This window comes from Heliangelus exortis, chromosome Z (assembly GCF_036169615.1).
Source record: "Heliangelus exortis chromosome Z, bHelExo1.hap1, whole genome shotgun sequence".
NCBI classification, from domain to species: Eukaryota; Metazoa; Chordata; class Aves; order Apodiformes; family Trochilidae; genus Heliangelus; species Heliangelus exortis.
This window is the reverse complement of record NC_092454.1, coordinates 73,428,067-73,438,352: the sequence shown is the minus strand read 5'-3', so window position 1 is coordinate 73,438,352 and position 10,286 is coordinate 73,428,067. Positions and strand designations below refer to the sequence as shown.

Below are 10,286 nucleotides of genomic sequence, written 5' to 3'. Positions count from 1 at the left end.
TCGTCCCTGTGGGCAAGGCTCACCCCCTGGGCCAGCAAGAATTCCTACAGCAGGATTTGCTCAGCAGCAGGCTATGAAGATTTTTTAAATGAGGCCAGGGCAAAAAGATTCAGGTGCTAACATGTTCCTTCAGAAACCACAACTTTACTGAGATCAAAATGTTTCACAGAATACTGACAGCAAAGCTGGCATTTTTTTGCTGGCAGGAGTGGTTTAAATGTATAAACTCAGCTTCCATTTTTTTTAATCTTTGTTTTATTTTCAAAACCTTAGGTTTCAGTAATCACAGTCACTGCACAGATAATGTTATATTCTTTTGAGTTGGAAACACAGTAATTTGGAGTTATGAGACAAGAAGTTTTGGTGCCTGGGAAAGAAAAATAAATGGGAATTTTTTTGTTCTGCAGCAAGTCCTAAGGGTGAACTCACCATTCCAGCTCAGCCTGGTCACAGCACTGGGAATGCTGGAGTTTTCTAGAGTGGGAATCCCCTGCTCTGACCACTGATTTTTTTAAAAATACCTGCTCTGCCCTGTGGCTGTCAGTGCTGTGTGAATTGCTGAGCTGGTGGAGAGCTGGTGTAGCCTGAACCTCTCTGTCCTCCTCCAGCACCCCGTGGGCACCCTGTGAGCTGGGCAGGGGGCTCCTGGTGAGCTGGTGGCAGCAGGGGGGTTGGGGTTGGACCTCTGGAGATGCTCAGTCCAGCCCCTGCTCAGACAGGGTCACCCAGGGCAGGTGGGATGCTGGTGGGTTCCAGCAGCATGGGATCCAGGTGGGTTTGGAATGTCTCCAGGGAAGGAGACTCCACAACTCCCCTGCATCCTGTTCCAGGGCTCTTTCAAAATAAAGGAGTTTTAGTTTGTGTTGAGGTGGAAATTCCAGTGCTCCAGTTTGTGGCCATTGCCCCTTGTCCTAAACACCACAGAGAAGAGCCTGGGCCCCTCCTGCTGACCCCCAGCCTTTAGGTAATGATAATATTGATAAGATCTCCCCTCAGTCTTCTGCAGGAGGAACAGACCCAGGTCTGTCAGCTTTCCTCACAGAGAAGTGCTCCAGCCTTTCCATCACCCTTGCAGCCCCTCTCCCAGCAGCTCCTTGTCCTTCTTGAGCTTGGAATCCCATGACTGGGCACAGCTATGGCTGTAGGGCCTGAGCAAGAATGTCTGCAGGTTGGACACATCTCCTGTGTCATTGCTGACCATAACCCTGCTCTGCCTTTACCCCTGGTCCTGCTCTCCCTTTTCAGCCCTTTCATCCCTATGGCTGTGGAGTCATCTCAGAGTCAGAGGTGTTTGGGTTGGAAAGACCTTTACAGTGAGTAAAGGGACTTTGCAGTGAGCAGGGACATCAGAGCAACTCAGAATCCTGTGGCAAACCCTTAACATCCTTCCCCAAGAGGAGGTTAATTTAAACCACATCCAGGATGCTCCCACTCTTCTCGGGAGGACACGTTTGGGTGTTCACTAATTCTCTCCTGAGAGCAAGCTCTGGCAGCATCAGCCTGAGAGCAGACACCTTGACAAAATTAATCAGGGCTGGTACATGGGCTGACACAGTTTGTTTTACCAAGCCCTGCTCCCTTCACCGAGATGGAAGGGTAGCACTGTAAGCACTCAGCAGTGCCCATGTTCAGCTAATTCCCTGTGATGGAAGAAGGAATTGCACAGCAGCCATCACACCAGGTGAGACTTCTGGGACAGGAGAGGCAGGGAGAGGTGGCAGGAAGGAAGGGTGCTTGGGCTGGGAGATGATTTTGGGTGGGGGGAATTAAGAGGAGTAGAGAGAGCTGAGAAGGGTGAAAAGACTTGGGTCATTATTTCCATGGGGAAGGCAGGACCATGCTCTGGGTTCTGGAGGTGGTGGTGGGTGCTGGCAGAGCCCCAGATGCTCCTCATCACCCTGTGCCTGCTCTGCCCTTCCTCCCTCTGCCCCTGAGCCCTGAGCAGGGATGGGTGCATACAGGTCACCCATCCGTGACCCTTGTGGAAGGGCAGGTGACCAAGCTCAGCCCTGCAAGGTGGGCAGCAGAAAAAAACAGTTCCCTGCTTCCCACTCCCTCCTCCTGAGGGATGTGCTGGGAAGGGATGCAGGACCCTGGGATTTGCTGGGAAAGGATGCAGGACCTGAGGGATGTACTGGGAAGGGATGCAGGATGTAAGGGATGTGCTGGGAAGGGATGCAGGACCCTGGGATTTGCTGGGAAGGGATGCAGGACCTAGGTGGTGTCTGGCTTGGTGGTTGTAGCCAGGGGTGTCCCCACCTTGAAGCCAGAATAAGAGGTGGAAGTGTAATGGGTGGGATTGTTTCCTTTTTTTTCCCTTCTCTTTCTTTCTTTTCTTTTTTCTTTTTTTTTTTTTTTTTAATTTTCTTTTTTTTAATTTATTTTCCTTTTATTTCTCTTTCTGCACATGGCAGAGCAGGGGGATGCACATGGGCAGGAAGCGGGAACTGAGCCCCTGGTGTGTCACTGTTGGTGAATCCTGGTGTGTGCTGGTGCCATCTCACCCCACATGTGCCAGGAGTGGGTAACCTGGGAAAAAACGATTTCTGTGAAAAGATTAGAAAACAGGCAGGTGGCAAAAAATTATTTGTGTCAAGAAATAAATTGACAGTAGCATGAATTCGAAAGGAAAAGCTGCAGGAGGAGGGACAAGTCTCTTCTGAATAGGGGCATGGTGACAGGGAGGAAAAGGGCTTTGTGATGTGATGTTCTCATTTTTCACTTGAAATCCAGCCCTTTTGGATTTCACTGCTGAAAGGCAACTGGAAAGATCAAACTTGAGAGAAGTGTAAGGCCTTTGGAAAGCAGGAAAGAAATATTTTTTTAGGCTTTGGTAGCTGAACTGAGCCAGAACAGTGGCGGGGGAAGAGGGAGGGGGAAGGCAAAATTCCTTACCCCAAAAACACCCTCTTTACCCCCAAAACTAGGGAAATGCTATGTCCATCTCCAGTGGGACCTACACAGCCCCCAGTTTGCTGTCTCCAGAGGAGGCTGAGGGTGCCCCTGGTGACTGCAGGGGATGGAAGGGATGACCCTGAGGGGTCCCTCCCAACCCAAATCATTCTGTGACTCTGTGATATCCCCAGCACCCCAGCTGGATGGGGTGTGCACACAGTGAACCGTGGTGAACTCTGCAGTTTTCCTGTGCTCATTTGGTGAGGGTGCACAATATAAACAATTTATTTTAGGCTACCTGTGTGAGAATGCTGGTCACTGTCCTTGTGGAGCTTCCCAGTGTTCTCCTTGGTCAGTGGTCTCCTTGTTCCTGACTCTGGGACTTTTCCTAAGAGTGTCCAAGCAGAGGAGAAGGGGAAATGGATGGAAAGTGCAGGAGAAGAGGTTCAGGCTGGATCTGAGGAAGAAGTTCTTCATCAGGAGGGTGCTGAGACTCTGGAACAGATTGCCCAGAGAAGCTGTGGCTGCCCCCTCCCTGGAGGTGTTCAAGGCCAGGTTGGATGGGGCTTGGAGCAACCTGGGCTGGATGAGAGGTGTCCCTGGGCATGGCAGGGAGGTTGGAGGGGGTGAGCTCTGAGCTCCCTCACAACCTCAGCCATCCTCTGGTTCTCAGATTTGTGAACCTGATGTCAGTTCACAATGGAAGAGGAGTTTCCATCCATCCCAGGACCATGGGTGTTGTGCCCTTGGCAGACAGGCAGGGATGTGATCTCTGTAGGAGTGTGAGTGCACACAGGGCAATGACCCTCTGAAGGCATCTGCTTTTCCCCTATTGCTTGTGGCTTAAAATACTTACCTTGTAGTCAACAAACCTGTGTGAGATGGGCTCCTGCCTCAAAGTTCTGCAGACAGATTTGCAAATGTTTTTCCTGGCCAGTGATTTCATGGACTGTCCTGAGTGACTCTTGTGAATGATGAGAGTGCCCTTCCCCTGCAGCCCTGAAGCTTGTTTTATTTTCTTTTTGTCCAGCCCTTTGTGGTGGGGTTGCACATTGTTTAAGTTGTCTGAGGTGCTGAGAATGGCCCTGAGGACAGCACAGAGCTCCTGTGTACAACAACCTCCTCTGCTGCTGCAGCCACTTTGTGAAGGACCCAACTCCAGTGGAGTAGCCAGACTCCACGGATCATGGCACAGTGTCCCATGCTGTGACAGGGATCTGATCACATAAAAGAAATTTCTTCCCCATGGTTGAGCTAAGGAGCTTCCTCGTGGGGGCTGGCAATGTGATTCTCACTCTGTGCTTGGGCTTCTGAGCCAGCAGCTCCTGAGTAATCACTGCAGTGGCTTTGGTGTGAGCAGAGAAGCCTTCATCTGGAGCTGGCAGCTTCTGGATGCAGTCACTCATGAGACCCACTGCTCCAGAGCCATTCCTCCAGCTCCAAACCTGCCTGGAAGTCTCAGACACACGAGGCATGGACCATCTTTCCCATGAGGACAGGCTGAGAGAGTTGGGGGTGTTCAGCAATGGGGAGACCTTAGAGCACCTTCCAGTGCTTGAAGGGGCTCCAGGAAAGCTGGGGAGGGACTTGGGACAAGGGACAAGTGACAGGACAGAGGTTAATGGTTTTACACTGGAAAAGGGGAGATACAGGCTAGATGTCAGGAAGATATTCTTTAGCATGAAGGGGCTGAGACACCTTGGGAACAATTTGCCCAGGGAGGCTGTGGATTCCTTATCCCTGGACATGTTCAAGGCCAGGCTGGATGGGGATTGGAGCAGCCTGGTTTGGTGGAAGGTGTCCCTGCCTATGCAGTGTTGGAATGAGATGATCTTTAAGGTCTTTTCCAACCTAAACCACTCTATGATTCTCTGAGTCTTTCCAAGGGGCTCCTTCCACACTCCAGCATGTCTTGCATCTCATCCATGTGAAACTGCTGGTGGCTTGGACACCAAACTGGTAGCACCTTGAAAAGCTTTTTGCCTGATCTTCCTTACCCAGAGTCAGAGCTGGTTTCCCCTCTGATGCACTGGGGATGTATTTAATAGCTGCTGCTGTATGAACAAGCGGACAGCTCTCCAGATCCATCTGGACTCAGGCTCTCCCTCACCCAAGCAAACACTCCACATCCCAGGGAATCCTTCCATGGTCACCCTACTCACACTTTACCTTGAAGGGCAGAAGAGTCATTGCTGATATTTTTCAAGCCTGGTCTTGGTAGTTTGAATGCCTCCATCTGCACAGCTTTCACCCTCACCTGCAGAACTCATTCAGATCTGTAGTGCCTGTACTCAGTCAAAAACCAGAACATTATTTTGATCAGTTTGAGGCTTGAGTCTCAATTTCCAAAAGCTGAGATTCGGAGACTTAGTTGGATTGATGGAGGTGGCTGTGAGCTACTTTCTCAGCTCAGCTTTGTTACCAAGTGAAAGAGCAATTGAGCAGCATGTCCTGAAGACAATTTCTTCCTTTAACAAACCTTTTGGATGCTGCAGGGTTTTCCCTGGCCAGGCAGGAGCCAGTGCAGTGCTGTGATCCCAAAGCAGATCTGGCAGCACAAACAGGGGGTTTCTTTCTGGAGCTCCAAGGTCACTGCTGCCAGAGCTGTGTGAAATCCAGGGGGTTGTTTCCTGATGGGAAAAAGGGGGAATTGTTGTAGAGTCAGGTGAAATGTGTTGATTTCTTTAGGGTTCAACCTCCTCTCAAAGGAAGGGAAAAATAAATCACAGTCAAGCCTGCCAAGCCCCTTCAGCATACAGAGAACTGGTGGGGTCCTGCTCATGATTCTTCTGTCACAGGGAACCAGTGCTGGGTGAGGGATGTTTCCCATTTCCTTTCTCCTCACCAAGTGGTGGCATGAGAGAGAGGGGGGCAGAACATGTTCTCACCCCCAGGGGAAAAATTTTAACATCTTTTTTTTTTCCTTATGATCTGTGTCTCCCTGCCCATGTCAGGGGGTGGAATCTGTATGGTCACTGTGCTCATGGACAATGCATGGGTGGGATTTTTATTCTGATTATCACCTTTTCTTGCTGTGGGTCAGAGCTTGGGCTGAGGAGCTCTCTGCTGCTTGTGTTACAGAAGCATAGAATGAGAGTTCCTTTTGGCTGGAAGATTTAAATCACCCAGTCCAACCCTTCCCCCATCCCTGCCCAGGCCACCCCCACCCCATGTCCCTCATCCCCACATCCCCAGGGATTTCCCTGAAACCCCTCCAGGGATGATGGGGACTCCAGCCCTGCCCTGGGCAGCCTGGGCCAGGCCCTGACAACCCTTTCCAGGGAGAAATTCTTCCCCAGCTCCAACCTAAACCTCCCCTGGCACCACTTGAGTTGTGCCAAAAGTTCCTCTTGTCCCATCCCTTGTTCCTTGGGAGCAGAGCCTGACCCCCCCTGGCTCCAACCTCCTCTCAGGGGGTTACAGAGAGCCACAAGGTCTCCCCTCAGCCTCCTCTGCTCCAGGATCAACACCCACAGGGCCCTCAGATGCTCCTCACAACTTCTCCAGACCCTTCTCCATCTTCTCCAGACCCTCTCCTCACTCTCCATCCCTTCTCCTCACTCTCCATCCCTTCTCCTCACTCTCCATCCCTTCTCCTTGCCCTCCAGCCCCTTCCCCAGCTCCATTCCCCTCTCTGGACACGTCACGTTGCTCTGCAAGGTCTCAGCCTTTCCACCTGTGTTTTCCTCTCCCTCCTCTGCTCTCTTGCAGGTTCCCCATACTATTACAGTGCAGCAGCCCGTGGGGCAGCCCCCCCAGCAGCCACTGCCTACGATCGGCACTGACGCCGGGGCCCGGGGCGCCGGCACCGACCGCGGGCACCGCCGGGGCCGCCGCTGCCACCAGCACCGCTGCCACCACCACCACTGCCACCACTGCCACCATGGGTCACCAGCCAGGGAGGGAGATCCTGCCCGGGAGGCTCCAGCCCATGGAAATGTTGCTCTTTCAGCTTGGTGAACTGGTTGTTGCTGCTGTTGTTGTGTTTCCCGACCCCGTCGTGTTGACCGCGTCTCAAGGCAGACCAAGGGAGGGGAGGCAGGGGGTGTCCTGGAGCCCCGTGTGCTCCAAACCTGGGGGCAGCTTCGTGTCTTCTGCAGCTGGATGGCTACTGCTTTAATGGCCTGTGGGTGCCACGGCTGTATCTGGGGATAAGGAAGAGGTGTGAACAGCCCCTCGGGGCCGCTTCCTCTTGCTGCACACTGAAACAGGCTGTGAGACTCAAGGCAATTTTTTTTTTTTTTTTTTTTTTTTTTTTTTTCTGGGTTTTTTTTGGTGGCAAGGGGAAAAAAAAATCAGTCTGCTCAACTTTACACAAGCACCACTGTAAATACTTGCTTGTTTGTGTTACTGTAAGGGTGGCTTAAACATAAGCAGCAACATTGTGCAAATGTGAACTCAAGATGCACCTGAGAAACGCATTTCAGGGCTGGTGGCACTGATTCAAATTCAGTAAGCTTTAAGCAACTTTGAACCAGGTTAACACTCGTTGTGGGCTGGTGTTATTTCTGTACAGAGCATCCTACCTGGCTGTGACAATGCTGTGTGCTGGTACCCAGCTGAAAGGCAGTTTTGTGACAATTTTACTGCTTAACATTAATTGACATTTGTTTGTCATCGCAGTGAGCACCGAAACAAATTCCCTGGTTTCAAGTTAAGCAGCATCCAAGAAGGAACTCCTAAGTGACAGCTGGCACCTTGCACACACCTCAGTGTGGGCTCTGTGCTAACACCAGTGGGGTGGTGGAATGGTGGAGCCCAGGGCAATCTGGAGGGAAGGCACTTGTTCTGCTGCTATGGAGGCTTTTCCTTCTCCAGCCACTCTAGTCCAGACCTGCACCAGGATTTTACCTGATAATCCCACTTTTCTCCCCACCACCTCTTGGAGGGGGAGCACTGATAGTGATGTGTCCTTCAACCAGCAGCTCCCCGGGGCTGTAGAGGAGAGCAGAGGGGCTACAGAAGAGCTGCCAAGCAGCTTCACCCATCACTGACACTTCATGGAGCCGGGGCAGCTGCTGGGTTCCCTGTGCAGGCCACAAGCAGAGGAGCTGCCAGCCTCAGCTGTGTTTGGATGACAGGCATCACCCATCCCCTCTTCCTGAGGACACTGGAGAAGCTCCCTGGTCCTGAAGAGATGAAGATCTGGTTGTAGCCTCCTTGTCCTCAACGCCCACCATCCTCATCCATCCCAGGCACTGCAGAGGGGTCCTGCGTGTGTCCCACAGGTGGTGTTGAATCTGAGATGTGTTCTTGTGGATGGACATTCAAGTACCAATAGTTACTTCCAGCTGAACAAGCATTTTTCTGAGATGGCAGCTTCTCAGTTAACACTTTTCTCTCTGTTCTCTCTTATCCTTATTACTCATGCAGTGTGTCCAGTGTCCTGAGTGGCCACTGACCCACTGAGAAGCTCCCTCTCCAGCTCCAGTGGCATCTTCCCATGCTATGGAAACACAGATATCACTTACAAGTTTCCAGGACAGATGTGTTCAGATCCTCAAAAGCCATGGAGGCACCTGGATCCCACTGCCTCTGCAGTGAGATGTTCAAAGAGCCCATCAGGGATCTTGGCCAGAGTCCTTCAGACTCCATCCCAACCCAGAAGAAGTAAGTTTTGTGACAAACCAATCAGTTGTCTTTCAGCAGTTAATGGCTGATACACACCTCTTTCGAAGACAAAGTTTTCATGGGGAGCCTCCTGAAGCATTGCTTTGGTGCTCTGCCTCTCTGAGCAGCCCAGATCACACACACAGGTCCTTTGGGCTTGGGAAGGGGTGAGGTTGCCCAGTGCTCTGGATAAAAAGAAAAGAAATGAAGTTCTGTCTGCAGGTCTCGAGGATGTGGATGGTGGCTCCAGAGCAGAGGTGTGATGAGCTCTGGATCAATACCTGCCGGGGTGACCACGCTGGGATAAAATGAGTCTTTCCACCCAGCCAACAAGCTCCTCGTGTTTGTTTCCTGGGTGGCATTGTCTGTGTGACTTGGCGAGTTCAGATTACCTGGAGAAAGCCAAACATGAGACTTTGGCAGATGTGAACATGCTGAGGATGGAGCTGCCTGGGACATGTGTCTCCCATGCAGGATGCAGGGATGCCTCTGGATGAAGGTGCTCAGAGCTGGCTGGCCCCGTGGTTTCCATGGGGAATCCCTTACCCAGGGCCATGCTGCTGGGATTGCTGGTGGGATCCATCCCACTGACCAGGGATGCAAGCACAGAGTGTGGGCAGGGTGCTGGGCCAGGATGGAGCCATGGAGGGGAAACCTCAAACTCCCACTTTGTCAGGCACACACTTTGTGCCCACCCCACCTCCCAAAACGTGGCAGAAGCTCTCTTGTATCTGCTGGGAGTGCTTCCCTGCAAGAAAGGCTATCGAGGGCTGGCCCGTTGGGTGTACACTTCTGGAGGAGGCACTTCTTGACATTTCTTCCTGGTTTTGACAATATTTGACTCGGAGCTTACAAATTGCTTTCTTCAGATGTTCTGGACTTGCTGTCCATACTCTTCATCAGGGGAGTCTTACTCCTTGGGGAGCATCTTGGAAAAGGCAGTGGTGGCAAGAGGTGTTTCTCTGGGGGTGGCACAGCCCCCTCCTCTGCATCCCTCCATCCCAAGGGGAGCCCTGATGGAGCTGGAAACTGGAAGCAGATGTCTCCTTGGGCCTGTAAGGAGGGCTTGGGGTGTCCTTCCTGCTCCTGCTGGAGCAGCACACCCCATGTCCTGCTGGATCTGTAGGGAGCCCCTGCCAGAACCAGCCCCATGGAGGAGAGGCTGTAAATTCATAGCAATAAATTCACTGAGTCTATTGCTGATGCAGAAATGAAACCTGAGGGATGGAGAAGGGAAACATCACAGTGAGATGGAGCCAAGGGAGGCCAGGAGCAGCTGAACTGAGTTGTTGAGGAGCCAAAACCCAGGGTGTGAGTGTGGGTGTGGGTGGAAGGAGGACGTGAGAGGCCACAGGATGGGGTTTGGTGACTGTGCCCAAAGGATCATGGTGGAGGCATCTGCGGGGTGGGGGATGCTCCTGGGACAGGGTCTGCAGGACAGAAGTTTTGTTTGTTCCCTGTGGAGTCAGAGAAATGCTGATCAGACAAAGTCTGAAGGGTGGGAGCAGGGGATGGTGTGGAGCAGAGGCTCTGAGCCGTGCTGGGAGGAGACAGCTGCAGAAAATAGGAATATCACAGAACATTTAGGTTGACAGAGGCCTCCAGGATTATCCAGTCCAACCTCTGACCAACACCAACTACTGAACTACTAAAACAAGGAAAGAGAAATGGGCCAAGAAGTGTTTTTTGGTTTTTTTTTGGGCTGCCCTGGCTGTTGGGCTGGCTGTGGACACTCTGCTGTGCCCAGCCAGGACTGATGGGTTTGTGTTCCTTCATTATTT

At 51.9% G+C, this 10,286-nt stretch overlaps 1 protein-coding gene across 2 annotated transcripts in view; it reads left to right on the top strand.

The window, feature by feature from the left end:
- The window catches only part of PAX5 (paired box 5), a 108,396-nt gene extending 101,170 nt beyond the window's left edge, over window positions 1-7,226 (top strand). For both annotated transcript variants that reach the window (XM_071731808.1, XM_071731809.1), the window contains one exon: window positions 6,607-7,226. In XM_071731808.1, coding sequence (XP_071587909.1) covers window positions 6,607-6,855 — 249 coding nt within the window. In that variant the 3' untranslated portion in view covers window positions 6,856-7,226. The remainder of the gene's footprint in view (window positions 1-6,606) is intronic.
- Window positions 7,227-10,286: the final 3,060 nt, after the last annotated feature.